This window comes from Heterocephalus glaber, unplaced genomic scaffold (genome assembly GCF_053883595.1).
Source record: "Heterocephalus glaber isolate CG9 unplaced genomic scaffold, H.glaber_assembly_v1.0 deba00001813, whole genome shotgun sequence".
Classification (NCBI taxonomy): domain Eukaryota; kingdom Metazoa; phylum Chordata; class Mammalia; order Rodentia; family Bathyergidae; genus Heterocephalus; species Heterocephalus glaber.
Genome location: NW_028258484.1, coordinates 915,155 through 934,908, shown reverse-complemented (window position 1 = coordinate 934,908; position 19,754 = coordinate 915,155). Strand labels below are relative to the sequence as shown.

General features: G+C 51.2%; 1 protein-coding gene across 7 annotated transcripts in view; it reads left to right on the top strand.

Moving 5' to 3' along the window:
- The window catches only part of Kcnj12 (potassium inwardly rectifying channel subfamily J member 12), a 43,304-nt gene extending 29,492 nt beyond the window's left edge, over positions 1–13,812 (top strand). For 2 of the 7 annotated variants that reach the window (XM_004868752.4, XM_087203956.1), the window contains 4 exons: positions 87–2,033; positions 2,775–2,825; positions 2,948–3,223; positions 5,376–13,812. In XM_004868752.4, the coding sequence (XP_004868809.2) occupies positions 2,983–3,223; positions 5,376–6,733 (1,599 nt within the window). In that variant the 5' untranslated portion in view covers positions 87–2,033; positions 2,775–2,825; positions 2,948–2,982 and the 3' untranslated portion in view covers positions 6,734–13,812. Of the gene's footprint in view, positions 1–86; positions 2,034–2,774; positions 2,826–2,906; positions 3,224–5,375 lie in introns of those variants that run through there. The other 5 variants (XM_021247563.2, XM_087203957.1, XM_004868753.3 and 2 more) reach the window with 3 other exon arrangements.
- Positions 13,813–19,754: the final 5,942 nt, after the last annotated feature.

Below are 19,754 nucleotides of genomic sequence, written 5' to 3'. Positions count from 1 at the left end.
AAGAAGGCAGTGAGGGAGTGGGACAAGGAATAGAAGGAGCCAGCCAAAGGAGTGTAGTTTTATTGTTTATTTATTTTTTGGTACAGGAATCGAATTCAGGACCTTGTGCTTGCCAGGCAGACGTGGTGCCACTGAGCTCAATCCCCAGGCCCAGGAGTGTTATTGATGTACAGTAGTTACTACAGGAGCAGTTGGCAGTCCATCAAGCTGGGCAGCCAGACAGGCGAGTGGGACATGACCCTCAGAGGCCTGCCATCCACAGTCAGAAATTTGGAGTGTTTCTCCTGTTCCTGATGGCATCAGCTCCCCTGTACCCACACAGAGGGTGCTTCAGGGGCCAGAGGAAGTTTCCAAGCGAGAAGACGCTGATGGTGGCTACTGGAGTCAGAGCAAGTGGCCCCTGTAGTGGTGAGGGCTCAGGGATATAAGAGCTGCCCTGCCCACCCCCTTGCCATAGTACATCCTGACTCATGGTGACCATTTCTGTCCTGGGCCTCATGGGCTTGAACACAGAAGGCCTGCACCTCACTGACCCCAATGTCTGTAGTCTTTGGGTGAGTGCAAGGCCAAGACTGCCAGAGGATCTTTCAGTGGAGTGCCTGGACAGGTGGTTGGGCATGAGAGATCATCTTCCTCCAGAAGTGTCAACTTCCTACCAACTCTTCATCTTCCTCCACGCCATGCTTGGCTCTCACTAGTCAGCCTCGGCCACCTTGCTATCCTCTAGCTCCTGGATCTGGCCATTCCCCCACCAGGAATACCCCTCTTCACTGTCCCACATTGCCAGCCTGGATCCACTGTGGTTCCACTCTCTGAACAAGCCCTGCCATGAGAGAGAACTCTGTGCACTCAACCTGCCTGGCTCCTGATTTCCTATGAAGAAGGCCTGGGAGCCTTCTTGGAGCCTCTTACGCTAAGCCTGATGGATAGTGACTGGATTAGGAAAGATTCTGGGGTCATCCTGGATGCAGTGGGAAGTTCTATGATTGATTAGTGACATCTGTCACAGGCCTGAGGTGGTAGAAGGAGGTGGCCTGAGGTGGAGGGGGAGGAAGAAGAGGAAGAGGAAGAGGAGGAGGAGGAGGAGGAGAAGGTAGTGCATGTAGGGTACCCACTGGCCTTCCCTACATGAAGTATTTTTAAGGAATCTTCATGAGGCAGGAAGTATTCTACCCCTGGATGTTCCAAAACAAGACAGGTGGCCATAGATCAGTGCTGGTGGGAGTCCCTAAACCTCTGCTTATGGGTGTGAATTTGTTTGTATGCCTTGTCCCCAAATGGAAATGCAGGGTCTACAGGACCGAGATGAATATAGCACCACATCAGGGCCTGTGATGACAGGGTGCTATTTCATCTCCACCCCTAGATTGGAAGCTCTATTCTTCCAAGGTGACCTCTGTGAGTTTCAGTTTCCTCACTAGGAAGTAGAGATAAAAGGTAGTCACAGTGTTATTATAGGGATTAAGTGAGTGAATTTGTTAGAACTTTTACAAGAGCATCTGGGAGGGGGTAAGTGGTTTATACATTTTGACCACTGTGCTCATGACTCTGAGGTTCCAGGCAGTCAGGGGCTTTTCTGGAGGTTCTGTTGACGCTGCCTTCCAGGAGCCTCAAGCCTGTCCCTCCCATCAGTGCTTCCCTGGCACTGGGAATGTGAACACAGGCTGTCTTGGTGCCTCCCGGATGTTACAGAAACCTGAGGTGCCTAGAGCCTTAGCGACTGGGCATGGGGTGTCCTGCTCCATCCGGAGGCCTCTCCCAGTGACTCTCAGGCCCCACCCTTGGGTTGGGTGGCAGCTGTGGTGTGGCGTCCTCTCTATAAGCTCTAGGCCAAGTCTCAGCTGGTGTGCCCAGCATGGCAGACGATGGAGGGCTGCGTTTGCAGGCACTGTGACTGTCAAGAAGCAGGTGGCAAGGCTACAGATCTGGGACAACTTCACCTCTGCTGGTTGGGTCAATCTCTTCGCTTCCGAGCTCTGCCTGATGGGCTGGCTTTGAGCCCTCGCGGTGTGGAACTGTCCTGTTCAGCTCAGGTAGTACCCAGCATCGCAACCCTCTTCCAGTGAGGCCTGTGAGCCTCACTGGCCACCTAGGCCCTCCCAGAGTGGTCCTAACTTGTCTTGGCCTGGGACAAGTCTCTCTTTCTCTTGGCTTTGGTTTTCACATCTATAAAATGCAGAGCTGGCCTCCTTGCTTGCTAAGGCCTCTTGCAGTGAAACAAATTCCCTGATTCCTTTTCTTATCTGATTTCACCATTTGCATCCCATTGAGCCAAGAGCCAAAGAGGCCTGCACATCTCTGGCTGAGGGGACTGACCTACATTTCTTAAAATGAGCTCTTAAAGACCACACAATTGTGTAACCTTGTTGCCATGCCTGTGTTTGTGTGGGAGTGTTCTTGGGACATTGGGCAAGCTTGGCTGTGGTACTGAGTTTCTGCTTAAGAGTCTCTTCTGGTTCTTCTTTATGGCTTTTTGTTCATTTAACTAATGCTCAGGGAGGGGACTTCCTACACCCCTGTGGTCTGTCTGTCTGACACACACTAGCATGCACACACACACACACGCACACACACACACACACACACACGCAATAGAGTGGGGTTGTAAGAAGCCAAGGACTGATGCTCTGGGCTGCGACTGTATCTCTGTCTCTGCTACTCAGTTCTTGGGTGATTTTGGATGAGTGACTTTGCTTCAGGTCAGTTTCTGGCTCTGGAAAATGGGGGAGCAGATGTGAACTTGACCTTGTTGATTTTTCTCTGTGTGGTTTTAGGAGGAACATCAACAGAAGTAGGAGTTTCCGGGCCTGCCTGTCACTGTCTAGGTGGGTGCCAAGTGCCCAGCCCTGGTGGAGATGCCAGGAGTCATTGCAGCACCTTGCCTACTGGTAGCTGGCCAGAGGCAAGGCCTCCAGGCCTTTGATTCTCATGATTCTGTTCTCTGCAGGCTTTGAGCTGCTGGTAGCACAAGCTGAAGCAGCTATGACCCGCTGGATGACCCTCCAGGCCTCTAGGCCACGAAAACCCATACCCTGGGATCTGACAGCCTCTCACTGGCACCTGAGTGCCCCGACCCTGGCCACCTGCCCCTGGGAGGCCCCAGAATCTGGGGCTGAATCATGTTCCCAGTGCAGTCCCCAGCCCTGCCAGCTTCCTGCTTCCTGGCCCAGGCAGAAGCAGCGGGTGCCATTACAGCATCAGGTCTCAGCTCCTCAGACCCATGGTGAGGTGGTCAGCTGGAGCATCTGTGGGGGGACAACAGCAGAGTGGGGACAGGTGTCTCTGTGGAGCTAGAGGTCTCTGGAGGGAGACTACATTAGACACAAGTGGTTTGGATCTTAGCTTTCCTGCTGTTTTTAGCTATGTGGCTTGGTGGAGGTGGAGAGCCCATAACTTCTCTGAATCCTCATTCAGAGAGTAGAAGTGACGATGACTGTGGGTTGCTAGAGGTGATCTGAGGGCAGTGGCTGTGTCTGGCTCTTCCTGTGGTTCTCAGGCCTCTGTAGCTAGGAATACATGTACCTGCTAGACTGTGGCCTCACAGCACAGTGATGGACTCTCACCTGGAGTGCTTCCTGATATGGCTGGTCATATGGTCTCACTGTTATCTGGTGTTGGGAGCAGAGGTTTGAGGTCATTTCCCCACTAAGACCCTGGCACCCGTAGACTTGGCCAGGAGCTGTGCTGCACAGATGGAGCTGAATCCTGGTCTTGCCACCTCCTGCCCAGGGTCTCAGGCAAATCTCTTCCAGTTGCTGAGTCTCCAGGTCCTTGTCTGCAAAATGGGGTGGCCCACTGCTCCCTGGAGGGCCTGAGAGGTTTGCAGCAGCTCTGCAGGGTGCCCAACCCATGGTGCATTCCTGGCTACCCCGGGACCATCTCCTGGGAGGCCTCAGTGTTTCTTCTTGGTAATGTGGTGGAGATGATCAGGGCCCTGAGACTCTGTCTGCCCCTGACCTTGTGGTATGATGGGTGAGAATTGAGGGTGTGTGAGGTCCCCATGGCAGGGAGGCATGTGCCCAACTCCTCAGTGGTTTTTCCATAGTAGGGAGCCCCAGCTCTGCCCCAGCATCCAGCCTAACCCAGCTCAGACAGGCTGAAGTCCTGACGGTGTCAGTACCCATAGGACCAGACAGTTCTGTGACCCCTAGCTCAGCCTGGCACCTCTGGCCCGTGTGGAGCCTGTGAGGTTTGGGGGAAGGGATACTGCTGGGTGTTCGGCCTGAGAGCAAGGTTTGTTCCACTGGCTGTGGTGCACTGGGAGGACTGTGTGCATGAGTATGTGTGGAGCCAAGTCAGCCCATACGCCAGTGGGCCAAAGGTAGTGATGGGAGCAGGTGACACTCTGAGTGATCCTATGTGCTGGGGCTGGGGCTCTGTGGTCCTCATCTAGAGATGAAAGAAGCAGGGATCAGAGAGGCCCCTGGGCTGAGATTGAGGAAACCCTAAGTGACCCTTGATTGGGCCCCCACTCTAGAGCCACGCCCTTCCATCACTAATGACAAGGAGGTCATAGGCATGACCTGTGGTACATGAGGAGGAACAGCGGGCAAGCTGTGATGATATCAGGAGTGTGGGTGGGACTTCACTTGGTGTGTCTGAGGTGATGGGGGACTAAGCTGGCAGGCCCTGTCCTGCCCTGGAGGCGAGACAGCAAGCAATGAGCAGAAGAGGAAAGGCCTGCTCTCTGGGCTGGCACTCTCACCATGCAACCGCCTGCATCATCATAGCTGTCACTGCTATTAGTCCACTGGCAGCTCAATGCTGTGGAGTGACTGCAGGTTGGGATGGGCAGTATTCAGGCACAGAGCGGCCTCTGGGGATGGCACATTCAAGCCACAGTCTGAGGGTGGCAAAGTAGTGGGTGGCAGGAGGATGTGGAGTAGAAGGGTGTCCAGCAAGGCAAGGGGGGCTCAAGGTGACGTCGGAGGGTCATAGGGCCCACCTGTGCAGGTCCTGCAGGTCCCAGAGGTCCACTGGCTCTGAACAGAGAAGGGAATAGGATCTGATTGAGACTGCTGCAGGGATTGAGGGGTTGGGGTGCACGCAGGGAGGTTGCCAAGGAGGCCTCCGGTCTAGGTGAGCAGTGACAGGGACTCAGGCTATGAGAGTGGGAGAAGGGGTTATATCCTGAACATATTCTGAAACAGAGCCCTGAGTATGGGAGTCAGAGGAGTTGGGGTGAATTTGAGGCTTCTGACCTGAGCTGCTACGAGGCCACTTTCCAAGATGAGTGGGTATGGGGTGGGGGAAAGACATCTGGGTGGAGGGTAAATGGGGGTTGCAAGATCTGCTGGTCATGGCCATGGGCACTGGTGGGGACAGAGGAGAGGCCATCTACTCTGCTTAGCAGACCCCTGTTCTCTCTGTTGCAGGAGCCTCCCTGCCTGGAGCCAGCCTAGGGCCAGGTCAGGGCCCTCTGGCCCCCGGGATGACTGCAGCCAGTAGGGCCAACCCCTACAGCATCGTGTCATCAGAGGAGGACGGGCTGCACTTGGTCACCATGTCAGGCGCCAATGGCTTTGGTAATGGCAAGGTCCACACTAGGCGCCGGTGCCGCAACCGCTTTGTCAAGAAGAATGGGCAGTGTAACATTGAGTTCACTAACATGGACGAGAAGTCACAGCGCTACCTGGCCGACATGTTTACCACCTGCGTGGACATACGCTGGCGCTACATGTTGCTCATCTTTTCACTGGCCTTTCTTGCCTCCTGGCTATTGTTTGGTGTCATCTTCTGGGTCATCGCTGTGGCCCATGGTGACCTGGAGCCAGCTGAGGGTCGTGGCCGCACCCCCTGTGTGATGCAGGTCCACGGCTTCATGGCAGCCTTCCTCTTCTCCATTGAGACGCAGACTACTATTGGCTATGGGCTGCGCTGTGTGACTGAGGAGTGCCCAGTGGCTGTCTTCATGGTGGTGGCTCAGTCCATTGTGGGCTGCATCATTGACTCCTTCATGATCGGTGCCATCATGGCCAAGATGGCACGGCCCAAGAAGCGAGCGCAGACCCTGCTGTTCAGCCACAATGCTGTGGTGGCGCTGCGCGACGGCAAGCTGTGTCTTATGTGGCGCGTGGGTAACCTGCGCAAGAGCCACATCGTGGAGGCCCATGTCCGGGCTCAGCTCATCAAGCCTCGGGTCACAGAGGAGGGCGAGTACATCCCACTGGACCAGATAGACATTGACGTGGGCTTCGACAAGGGCCTGGACCGCATCTTCCTGGTGTCACCCATCACCATCCTGCACGAGATTGACGAGGCTAGCCCCCTGTTTGGCATCAGCCGGCAGGACTTGGAGACGGACGACTTTGAGATTGTGGTGATTCTTGAGGGCATGGTAGAGGCAACGGCCATGACCACACAGGCCCGCAGCTCCTACCTGGCCAATGAGATCCTATGGGGCCACCGTTTCGAGCCAGTGCTCTTTGAGGAGAAGAATCAGTACAAGATCGATTACTCACACTTCCACAAGACATATGAGGTGCCCTCTACGCCCCGCTGCAGCGCCAAGGACCTGGTGGAGAACAAGTTCCTCCTGCCCAGTGCCAACTCCTTCTGCTATGAGAACGAGCTGGCCTTCCTGAGCCGTGACGAGGAGGACGAGCCAGAGGGAGACCAGGATGGCTGCAGTCGAGAGGGCCTCAGTCCCCAGCCTCGGCATGACTTTGACAGACGCCAGGCTGGTGGTGGAGCCCTTGAGCAGCGACCCTACAGGCGAGAGTCAGAGATCTGAGCCGCTGGTGCCCTAGTGCAGGGTTCATCCCACCGGGGAGTGGCCTAGTGTCCCTCAGGGGCACTGGGTTTAAGCAGAGTGGGCCAGGTGCCCTGGGTTGCAGACTCAGTAGCGTTTTAGTCGTTTTATGTTTCTTCACAATAGCCTTGGAAAGTTAGCGGGACAGCGGGTGACCAGAGAGGGCAGCCCATGGCCTCAGAAGCTGAGGTGGCACAGAGTCAGGAAAGTGGCCTCCTGGGGGTCCAGCCACAGGAGCCAGGGGCTTCTGCCTGGAGAAGGAGCTACAGCCTGCACAGAGTCACCTTGCAGTGGTCCACCTTTGCAGTTACAGTCTGGCAGGCTACAGGCACTTCTGTGGTTTTTAACTTGGGGAGAAACACCAGATTTCAGCTTTCTCAACCTTAGCTTGGGTAAGACTGTTTACAAAAATAATAATAATAATAATAATAACAACATGCAATTGAAAAAACATTTTTAATTCATGGGGTTGTGGGGGAAGGACAATAAGAATCCCATTGGTCTGCCGCAATGAAAGCGGCTAGATGGACACGTGTTCCAGGGTTCCTGAGGCTGGACTGACCTCTCCCCCATGTGTGCTAGAGCCCCCACAGTTCATCACGCTTAGGGGTGAATTAGGTTCTGTTTGTGACAGAAGAACCAAGACCATGTTAATGATCATAATAAAAGCTTTCTGATGCTATTGGGATGGGGTTGGGGAAGAAACTGGTTTGCTCTTTTTGAGTTTGATGTTGTACCTCAGAGGTGGTCTCAGGGCTGGATGGGACCTGCCCTCAAGGGTCTCTGCCTCCACGCCCATGTTTTGCCTCTCTCTCCACTTCTGCCAGGGCCTGCACCCCTTGCAGATGAAGGGCAGCTGGGAAACATGGGAGGCTCCTTGGGAAGGGGAAAGGGAGGTGGGGCTCCCTCACCCAGTGGAAATGGATCAGCCCTCCCACTGGGCCCGCAGCGGGAATTGTGCCTTAAGAGACTTCAGGTTGTTCGACTTGAGTTGTTTCTGTTTTTATTGGACATGCCTGTCCCCTCCCCTACCCCCTCCATCTGCCCTGGGAAGGTGGCAGTGACTGTGTCTCCTGGCGCACTCCTGCCTGCCCTCCTCCCCTACATACCTCAGGCAATACAGGCTAGCCCAGGAGGGGCCCAGCCATTTTGGGGTCTGCTTCTGAAGGGCAGAGGAAAGAATTTAGGGAAGTAGAGGAATTATCACCCCACCCCCCACCATGACCCGGGGTCACATTCATTCAAAGCTTAATTGAAAAAGTGGCCAGGGAACAAAGAATTCCTGCTCAGGCTTCAGGGGCCTGGGGAGTGGGGCACTCCTTCCGCTTCCTTCCTTGCTTTCCCTGAGGACAGGGCCCACAGAGGATCCAGATGCTGGCAATCACTTCCCTGCAAGATGCAGTGTTAGGCCCCAGAGATACCTCAGTCCCCTTGCCCTGGACAGGCCCGACTCCAGGTACCTTGATCAGGAAGAGATGTGAGGCCCCTTGTCATGATTGAATTGGCTCTGCCTTATTCTTAGCAGCTTATGGGGCCAGGCCTGGGAGGAGCCTAGCCTTTCCTGAGGCTGCTGAGGAAACTTGTCTTCCCTGGGAAAGGCCCTCAGGAGGGCAGTAATGAGGAAGTTCGTGACTCCTGCCTGCTTTCCTAGGCAGCTTGCCCCTAATCTCGGGTCAAGAAGACACCAGGAACTCTATGGTCTAAGTGGGGAAACTGAGGCTGAGAGTGGGAAGGGTCACACAAGGTCACACAGTGAGTGGGCAGGGAGTTGGGGAGAGTCTGAGGCCTGGGGTGGGGCTCCTGCCTCTTTGCTCTTCCTCCCTGCCCATGCGAAGTTTATATACAGGCTACCGTTTCTCTGAAAGGTGCCTGAGACAGGGCTCAGACACAGCTCAGCCCCTCACCCTGAGCTAGGCCAGACTCCAGTCACCCTGCCCTGCATCAGACCCAGCCTGAAGATTTTTGGCCTAGAAGGTTTAGCCCCAGGCAGCTCTTTCCTCTCAGGATCTGCCAGAGGGACCTCAGCTCCTCTGGGCTCCTGGATCTGGCCCTTGGCTCTCAAGTTTGACTGGCTTTCCCAGCTTTAGCCTTCATGTTCTGGGGATGCATTGGCATGGGAGTGCTTAGTTCTCCGCCATCCAGCCCAGATTACCAAGTGAGGGAAGGGTGGCCCCAGTCAGTAGATACTGGATGGTGCCCTGTGCCCTGCTGTCCTTCCAGGCTTGCATGGGTAAGCTTTCTACTTTCTGCATCTCAAGCAGATCCGGGGCCCCAGGTCCCACCACTTTAGTGGCCTGGTGCATTTGCCTCTCAGGCCTGTCCTCTCATGTCCACATCCACCAGAATGACCCAGCCCCAGAGCTCGAGGGAGGGCAGTCTGAGCTGCCTTTCATCTCTCGCCAAAGGCAGGCACATGCTGCTTTTTCAAATTCTTCTGTCCTCTTTTATTCCATCCATCCATCCATCCATTTATTTATTTATTTATTTATTTATTTATTTATTTATTTATTGCTTACTTGTGCTAAAGACCAAAATAGTTCCCCTTATAGTGCACTTGATGTGTGAGGACAGGTATGGGAGCCTTGAGTGCATGCAGGAGCAAGGGAGACTTGGCCCCTGGGGCATGTGTGGGGAGGGGAGGGGTGTGTACACACATGTGCATATATGTGTGTGCACACATGACTCCACATTGGTGACACTGAGTTGGTGATGTGAATACTTGATACGTCCAGGGGTGTGTGTGTGTGTGTGTGTGTGTGTGTGTGTGTGTGTATGTGTTTATGCATATTTTCCCCATGGGGATCTGGTTTAACAAACACCAGGCCAAGGCAGGGTGCACACTGGTCAGACTGGACACTGCCCTCAGACTTTGGCACTGACCACTGACTAACTTGATAGCTCCCAGTCCTCTGCCCTGATTATCCAGTCAGGGCCAATGTGAGGCATCTGAAAATGAGCATCTGCACCTGGATCATGTGTTGGCGGCCATAGTATGTCTGTCTGAGTGGACACATGTATGTATGGATGTGTGGATGTGTGTGGTCTTGCAGTGTGTGTGCACGTGTCAGGGGGGCGGTGTGTCTGTGCTGCTCAGAGCACTGTGGCTGTCCCCCAACCTCTGCTGGTGCTGTGCTGCTCAGTCCCCACCCACCCAAGGGGCCTGAGGGTGGGGCGGAAGGAGCCACCTTTGAGAGGCCCCTGTGTGGGGTGTCTGCCTTGTGTGAGGTCATAGAATGTCAAATCTATTTTAAATGGTGAAACCGGAGAATTTTCATGTTATTTTCAATACGTAGCAGTATCTAAAGATGTAGGCGATGAGACTAGACCACATTAAATGCATTTTGATCTCTTTGAGTGCCATTGTGTTGAGATATGTGTCTGACCATCCCTTGCCTGGCTGCACAGTGTTCCAGGCAATCATGGCTTCCCGAGCCCCTGTGTGCTGGCTATGGGGCTCCCTGGGGTCCATCTCTGGGGTGGGAGTGGGACACGGGAGCAGCATCTTGATGAAGGATCAGAACTCAGCCTCCTTGCAGACCCCAGGAGATCTTCCTGGCCACCTGTGCTCTCATTTCCACAGATGTCACACCCCCTGGCAGCAGCTTTGTTCTCCCTGCCCTGAACCTCCCTGCCCTTCCTCCTTTCCACAGAGATGTACAGAGCCCCTGGCAGGTGCATGGGTGTGCCTAGGGCAGCAGACCCTCTCACGGCTCCTTTAGATGGGGGAGGTAAGCCTCAAGAAGGGCAGCCCTGTTCCCACTGTAAGAAACGAAAAGAAAGTGGTGGGGACCCAGGTTGTCCCACTCCAGCCTGAAGCAGGCGGAGGACACGCTGGTGTCACCTCTGCTCAGATGGCCCCATGAAGCCAAGGTGCAGCTGGCAGTGGAGGATGGAAGGCAAACAAGGGCCCATGGCACATTTTTGGCAAATTAGACTTTGTGTTCAAGGGCTTAGACTCTGTGATCTCCATGGCCAAGGCCTTTGGGAGAGAACCCCTTCTTTTGCCCAAACTGCTTCCAAGAATGGAGAGTCTTCCACCCTTCTGCCCCAGTGAAAGGCCCCAAGGAGGGCCCTCATTCTGCAGATTTAGATGATTCCCTGTGACCAGATAAGAAGCTCTAGGTCATTCCCAGGTGATGGCCTGTTTCCATGCACTTCCTGCTTCCTCAGAGATGAAACAAGCCCAACTCAGAATCTGCTTTCAGATGGATGTAAGTGGGGTGGGTAGGGTCCAGTGAGGAGGGGAATCCAACCTCACTGAATCAATGACTTGCGTCTTGAGATCTGGGAGGTTGATCCTGGACATCCCCTTTAGGCAGGCCTGGGGACACTGTTACCTTGTTTTAGAAAACAGTTGGTTCAGGGACTTTATGGACTTGCATGGGGTCACAGGAGGAGAGAGTTAACCAAACTGGGGTCAAGCCAGGCCTCATGCTCCCAGACCCCTTTGAGTCAGATTGGTTGATGCAGATACCCTATTCCCTGGACCACTTGACCCCTTGGGGATTCTGCCTATCTGTGGCTGGGCTGAGTTAAGAGTACTGCCGGCATGGGGACAGCCCAGCCAGGGCCCACCAGCACTTGCCCCTGTGTTCATCTGGAAGTCCGTCTCCAACAGGAAACCCCATGATTCCTGGGACTCATGCATGGGTATTTCCACAGCCTCGAGGGGCCAGGTCCAAACTGCCCACCTGCTCTCTGGCAACTGGTGGCCTGCAAGGACTCAGCCTATCCATTTACAGTCCACTCTCCTCCCAGCAACAGAAAAGTCTTAAAATCAGAATCAAGTCTGTGTAGGCCCCTGCCTGAAACCCTCACAGGCTTCCCACCACACTGAATATAAGACTCCCGTTGTGTTCCCCCACCTCTTCCCTGCCCCATCCAGGGCCCCTCACCCTGTTCAGCTCTCCTTTCCTCCTGCCCCTCTGCTCAGTCTCTCGGCCTCCCTTTAGTTTCTTGAACTCCACATTGACCTCCATACTAGGACCTCTGCATGAGCTGCTTCTGCTGCCCAACACTTTCCCCTTGATTCTTAGCAAATGTAACTTCTTGCTTTGGTCTAGGCTTTCCCTGTCCAATGGAAGAGGGCTGGATGGGATTCTCCTTCTCAAAATGATAACAGCAAGTCCTTATTCCTTTGATCCCATGGATACTGTGTGAGCCCCATGGCTATCACACTGGGCCCCTTGAATACTGTGCAGGGATTGACCTTCTAGTACACTTTCCCAAGCCATCACAACAGCATGGCTGCATTGCCCTCTCTGGAATGTCATTCCCTCAAGATCAGAAACTTTTATTCTTCCTTGTTAATGGCTGTGTCCATACAGAAGAGCAAGCCCCTCGTATCCAGTAGGTGCTCAATAAATCCTCATCTGCTTCAGCAAGACATAAAAGAATCTCAGGAGGTTAGAGGTCATATATGTTTTCCTGTCCCTGGGAAGGGTCTAGGGCCTACAGAGGATGGGTTAGTGGTGACCATGGTGATCAGAAGCAGGGAGCAGTGAGCAGCAGGACCCACAGGACATCCAGGAGGCCTCCCCTGAAAGCTGGCAGCCCAAGGTGCTGAGGAGTGGCTCCCTGGAAAATCCTAGCTGGGGATTAGGGGTCCACAGTCCAGGGCTTTAAAATGCCATGTGCCAGAGTAACATTTTGAAATAAAATACATGAGATTTCAAAGGAAACTCACTTTATTGAAAGGCAGCTACCATAAGATGAATGAATACAATTGTGATCTATGAATAGCTGCATTTGTTCACTGACCCACTGACTGGCAGGGCCCATCGCCCTGATCTCGGCCTCCTTCAGGGCAGAGCTCAGAGTGTCCCAACAATGTCATGGGGGGAGGAAATGCATCCTGCTAGGTGGATGACAGAATCACAGACACTGATGGTTCCACCAGTTACCTCCATCTGTGAGGGAGGCGGACTCCCGGGAGGCTGGCACCATCAGGCTGCAGTGCTTCACATCCATTGCATCTGCCCCTGAGCTTTGTTCCTTAACTCTGAGCCCGTCAGATCATAGGGGTTGTAGGGTTGTGCTCATTTCATTTCTCCTTCCTTCCTTTTCTTCTTCTTCTCCTCCTCCCCTTCTCCTTCCTCCTCCTCTTCTTTTTCTCCTTCTCCTCCTCCTCCTCTCTCCTCCCTCTCTCTCTCTCTCTCCCTCCTTCCCTCCATCCCACCTTTTCCTTTCCCCCTCCCCCTCTCCTGTCTTCCTCTCCCTCTTTCTTTTCTTCTTGGTACTGGGGATTGAACTAGGGCCTCTGCACTGAGCTAGATCCTCAGCCCTTTTTATTTTGAGACAGGGTTCACTAAGTGGCAAAGTTACACTGGCTGGGCTCTCACTTGCAATCTTTCTGCCTCAGTCTCCCAGAGTGCTGGCATATTCTGGGAGGCAGAGGCAAACAACTTCCTCTGCCTACCGGTCCAGGTGGCCCCACGGAGCACCAGGAAAGTCTAGGTGCTCATCAACCCCAACTGCTGTTTGGAGGCAGAGAGAGGAGGGCAGGTCTTTCCTTCAGTGGTATTTAGGGGGCATGTCCCCCACACGGTCCCCAGAAGTGACGAATACCATGGATGCTGCAAAGCAAGGAGATGGCAGAGAGCCAGAGTGGCTGGAGGGACCCTTGGGGAAGGCAACCTTCACACTGACCCTGAAGCCACCAGAGAATGCATCCAAGCCCTCTAAAGACTGACTCCCTGAGTGTGAGCCTGGCTCCACCTCTTCCCAACTCTTGCCCCAGCTTCACTATGCCTCAGTTTTCTCTGTGAAATGGGGCTGATGATCACACAGTAATATGTGAAGAAATGAAGAAGAAACAGTACAACTGTACATACAGAGGGGCTGTTCAAGTGCAAGCTGCCATTGAGGCTGTCTGGGAGCCAAGCACGCCAGACAGGGCAGCCCTGGCTTGTGTGCCATAGGTTTAGGGAGTAGATGGAAGAGCAGTGCAGCTGTACCACACAGATCTGGTGATCAGGCTGGGAGGAGGGCTGGCTGGGGCTGGGGCTGCTCTCAGGTTGTCTGAGGGGCCCATAAGCACCCAGGCTGCCTGCTGAGAGTGGTGTGAGGAGCTGGGGGGGGTGGAGAACCAGACTTGGCAAAATGATGGCATCTCTGGGCATTTTAAGATGCCAAAAAGTGGCATAGCTACCACAGAAGTCAGTTTGGCAGTTTCTTTTACCTCTCTCTCTCTCTTTTTCCTTCTTCCTTTCTTTCTTTCATTCATTTTGTGTGTGTGTGTGTGTGTGTGTGTGTGTGTGTGTGTGTGTGTGTTTGGGGATTGAATCCAGGGCCTTGCACATGCTAACCATATATACTACTACCGAGCTACTCCTCTGGCCAGCAGTTTCTTAATAAAGTCAAACATATACTTCCACAACCATTCCACAACTAGGTGTAATTCAAGAGAAATGGCAACTTACAGTCACACAAAAACTTGTAAGTGGATGTTTATAGATTTATTTGTACTCACCAAAACCAAGAACCAAGACCAATGTCCTTCAGCTGGTGAATGACATTTCTGGTGAACTAGTAATGACCTTTATAGGTTGACAATCTAAAGTGAAGTTGTTGGGTTGGAGGTGCAGCTTAGTTGTAGAGCAGTTGCCTTGCATGCCTGAGACTTGGGTTCAATCCCCAGCACTGAAAGAAAAAAATGAGTTTTCCAGGTGGGCCTGGGAACCAAATGAACACAGGGAAGATTAACAAGAGAAAAGCATCCAAGTTTCAAGTTTTATTTCTCATTTTTTTTATGGATCTGGGGATGGATCCCAGGGCCTCACACATGTTAGACAAATGCTCTACCACCGAGACACAACCCCAACCCAACCATCCACATTTTATTAATTGCACTTAAAAACGAGACCCTCAAAAGAGGATGAAGAGACAGTGAAATGGCCAAGGAAGATGCTTTCATACCTTTAAGACAAAGATGATGAATTTGTGTAGATACAACAGGACAGAGGGATTCAGAGTTTAGGGGTGTAAATTCCAGGGAAATCACTAGGCAAAGTCTGGGGGGTATGAAGCTAGTGGAGGAAGAAGTTTTTTCATTCAGACCCACTGTAATGGATTCTCAGTCCTGACACTAAAGACTCCTCTCACTGTGGTTTGGGGAAAGTACCCTTCCTCCCTGAAGATGAGAGAGTCTCCATGGCAGGCCAGATAGGGATGACCCTCTGCAGCTACAGTTTCTCCAATATCCTCTGCTCAGTATAGTCAATCTACCAAATCTGAGAATTTCACGTTAGCACATCCCTACCTCTTTCGTGGGCAATCAAACAGTGCCCATCACCACAAAGGAATCCTGTTAAACAACAACAAGGTGTGGATATCACATGGAGGCCCTCAAAGGTATTACATTGAGTGGAAAAAGCCAAACCCAAGAGACTTTCTAATGGGGGATCCATTAATGACCTCAATAGGACATTCTGGAAAAGGCCAAGGCATAGGTATGGGGAATACACTGGGATAAGGACAGAATGGTGGATTGCAGGAGTGTGAAGGGATTTGGGGGTGGATGAAATATGCCACATCTTGAGGGTTTTTTGGGTTTTTTTGTACCGGGGATCAAACTCTGGTCCTTGCACATGCACAGCAGGCGGTGAAACCCCTGAGCTAAATCCCTGGCTACATCTTGGTTTTAATGATGGTCACCTGGATATGGGCATAGTGTTGGAACTCACAGGACTGCACACAACAATGGATAAATATAGGTAAGCTACACCTTTTATTTTTAAAGGGGAAAAGAAAAGGAAGTTGCCATTAAAACTGATATGTAAAGCTATCTGTGTGTATTTCAGATGAGAGATCAGGTCTGAAAGCAGACCTGACGGTGTGGGTGGAACAGAACAATCAGGAGGTGTTACAGAACTCATTAAGATCTCCAGCAGGATGCAGCGAGAATGATTGCGGTGGGAGGATCTGGGCACCCTCGTGGCAATACAGCAGCTGAGGAAGGGCTCCAGAGAAGGTGGGAAGCTGGAGACAGTGGTGAATTTGAAGTCTCAGCATCTGCCTCTGGGTTCCTCTGCATACTACGGACCCTGTTTATCTAACCTTCACCCAACTCCCAGACCATACTAGGGTCATGAAAACTATAGCCCTTTGAATCATGGCCCTCCCAATGTTCACGGCAGAGTCACACTATGTCCTTGTTGGAGCAATACCTGTCACGCAGAGCCAAGCCCCCACTCTGGCCTGTGTGCTCTTTCTAGTGCTCTCAGCTTAAGTTCACATCTCCACCTCCCTGGGGCCCATCACCCTTCAAGCTGGGTCTGGCTGTTGGTGTTTCAGTGATAGCCTGATGGTGGACCTGGGACTGCAGTGGAGGGACAGTCAGGTGCCACTAGGGACTAAAGGAAGGGCCATGACTCTGGAGGGAATGCTGGGGCCTGATACGGAGGGCCATCTGTTGCTTGAGGCCTCCAGGCCATGAGAAGGAAGTTCCTGGACCCAAACACCTGAAGTGCTGGAGATCTCTATCTCTGGACCACCCCAAAGTCAGGAAAGGGTGGTCCCTCCGGAGGCTTCATCCTTGAGCCACAGGTCAAGGTCTCTGGGCAAAGAGGCCAGTGTCCTGCCTGAAAGGCTGCAGAAGAGGTAGAGGAGATGGGGCTCAGGGATCATCAGCCAAGGCTGAAACCTTCCCTGGATAAAGGCCAAAGAGCAGGGACTGGACTCTGGCCACTTACCTCAAGTCTCTTGGGGACGCATTAAAAGAGATTGAAATCTGAGGGTGACCAAATAAATCATGGTCCCAGCCAAGACCCTTTTCAAATGAAAGGAGACATGATTAATAATAATTACATGGAAGAATATATGGGTGAAATGTGACCATCACTGGCAGACCAGATGAAATCCCCTGGCTGCCCAGGCAGGGATGGAGCCACCTTACCCTAGCCCCTCCTGCTGCCACCTCCCATCCCTGCAGGGGACACACAGGACCTGAAGTGTCTCGTGCCCACACGTCATTGAGCAGAGAAATACATACATGTGCAGAAAGACAGAGACAGTTGGTACACGTATAGACAGAAGAAAGACACATGGATGATACAGAGACGCACAAGCAGAAAGATGGACCAATACGACAGTAAGATGAAGAAGATACAGGCAGACATAAAAATAGAAAGGCAGACATATAGATAAATGGACAGATAGAGGGCAAGATAGCTTCTCAGACAAACACACAGAGACGCAGGGAGGACCGGCAGGCAGGCAGACAGGTGTCTTTGTATAAGAGTGAATGAAAAGTACATCCTGATTTTTTTTCCAGCACTCTTAGATCTATTATCTGGAATTGACTGATTTCTTAGTTAGAGCCAGCATGTGTACCAAAGAGGACTCCTCTGATTCAATATCCGGCTCCAATCTTACTTTAGACTCTGCTTGCTGATTAAGTTACTGCTGAGCCAGGCATGGCGGCACACACTTGTAATTTCAGCACTCTGGGAGGCTAAGGCAGGAGGTTCTAAAGTTTGAGTCTAGCCTGGACAACTTAGTAACTTATTGAGATTCTGTCTCAAAGTAAAAAAAAAGGTTTAAAAAGTAACTAGTGAAAAGGCCCTGAATTTCATCCCCTATACTGAGGGGGAAAAAAATTAAAGCCAAACCTTTCCCTGAATGGATCTAGGGAACGGGGTGGGCTGGCACTCCTCTGTGCCTCCCTTCTGTGCTGAACATAGGGCCCTCTCCAGGTCCTGTGTGTACATATAAGATCAGTAGAGAGTTCCTGAATGCTGAGTGTGAACAGAGGAGAGGAGTTAGGATGACACAAAACAGTGCCTTACTTGAGGAAATAAGATCTGCATGGATTATGGATTAAGGGCTCATGTTCACTATAATCCATTAAAATACACAAAATGACTTCTTTTACTGAGAACTCCTTACTTAAAGAATTTTTATTTTCAAAAGTTAAACTTCACCTGAGTTAGATAAAGCTGACAGTTGGCAGCTGTCCACCCGAGGCCCCTCCAGTTGCTAGAAGCTGTTGGTTAGCCCTTGGCTGAAGTGACCTGGATTCCAAGCCCTTGCCTGACATTGATGGTGTGGGAAGACTGGCCAGGAAAGAGCGGGCCATCCTCTTATCGGCAAGCAGTAGGAATGTGCATTTAAAAAACAAAAACTCAGAACCTGAGTCACAGGCCTGGACAGCTCTATCGACTGTATGTCCCCTGCCCCGACAGGGCCTTCACCTTGGTGACACTGGACTGAGAACACAGTGATGAGTCTCTGGTGTTGGCACATCTGTCCACAGCCATGACCATTGAAGGGAATGTGCTCAGGGTAGCAGAGCAGGGGGAAACAGAGAGAAGAGGCTGGAAAAAGATGAGCTCCAAGTGAGCAGCATTTTATCATCAGGGGTAACAGATAACTCGGAGCCAGGAAGAGTCCTCAAAGAGTGTGGGTTTGCTGGTCCTGAAGTTGTTCTTCGTTACCCACATGTATGTGTGTTTTCCTGTGTGTGTTTCTGTGCCTGATCCTGGGTGTGTTTGTTTTATTAGTTTACTGAACTAGTGAAAGCTCCTTGGCTTCAGCAAAATAAAATAAAAAGGCATTTGAAATAGTAACACACTGTCAGCTTGACTTATATTTGGATGTGTGGTGTGTCTGCTTTCTTCTTCTTTAGCAGAGGGTTTCTCTATGAGCGCTTGCAGATGAGGTTGTCTGTTCAGAGAGTGGCAACAGGGATGTCACTCCCCAAAGGGGACCTTGTTGAATTCTACTTGCAACTATATTCTCTGCAAAACGTTGCCCTTTCAATGACCTTTAAACAACATAAGGGGCCATATCGTATATGGGAGCAGCATACTTTCTGCTCTTTCACTATTTGACTAAAAGTACACAATAATTAATTATTTCATACTTTATTTTTGTCTGCTTTGTATTTCAGAGGAAACTTACATGAAAATTCTACCCTGAGCCATTTTTCTGGAATGTATCTAAACAAGGGATTCCACCTGGTACCAGTAGGGGGCAGAAAACCCCCGTCACAGGAATATTGTGGTTCAACCTGTAAACACTGTTAAGTTCTGGGCCTTCTGATGCCTTGATTTCTGTACATTTGGTGTAGCTGGTCCACCTCCTCCCATCTGAGACAGGGTCTTGCTAAATTGCCAAGTTGCCTAGGTCAAGCTTGAACTTGCAATCCTCTTGCCTCATCATCCTTAAGGAATGGAAGTAAGTCATTTGATTTTACCAGCACTCAAACATCTGACTATCTTTTTTCAGCAATGGACACAGCAGAGGACACAGAACAGTTACCAGAGAAAAGTGGAAAAGTAACAAGATTCATTTAAAATTATTTCTATGGAAGGTCCTGTGGTGTCAGATGAGATAATAAATAACGATTGTTTTACTGAAATTACTAATTTTCCCTTTACTGTATTATTTACTAATTCTATATTTATAGAAATACATTTGCTGATTGAAGAGAATAACGTTTGGAAGGTAAGGGATCCAACTGTGTCTCAACTGATGCAATCCTTGATACCACTGCCAGTAACATGACTTCTTCCTTCAGCTGCCGGCAGCAATCACAAATCTCTTCATTAACATCTCACAGGCAAAAATAAAACTGTCACCCCAAACAACATACTCATATATAGGTAAATGTTTAAAAATAGTCTTCATTTTAAGATTCCAAATTAAATAGTAATAGATTGATACATGAGAACAGACCAAGCATGCTGCTCTTTAAACAAGGGAACGGAAGAAAAGGTCTTCCCACTGAAGTGAGTGGAGAGGCCAGGCCTTGATCCCAGTGCATGAATGAAGGTGAGGGCAAGAGGAGTCAGCATTTGTGATGCGCATATAACATGGTTCTTTGGGGTTAAAAGAGCCTGTCTTAATGAAGTGTAATATTTAGGGTGCATGAAAACGATACAAATTTTCAATGTTTGTGTCCTTTTGAAGAGAACTACACTAATTAGTTCATGAATCGTCGATGGCTGCTTTTGTACAATGATGACAGCATTTGATATTTGTGGCAGAGATCACATGGCTT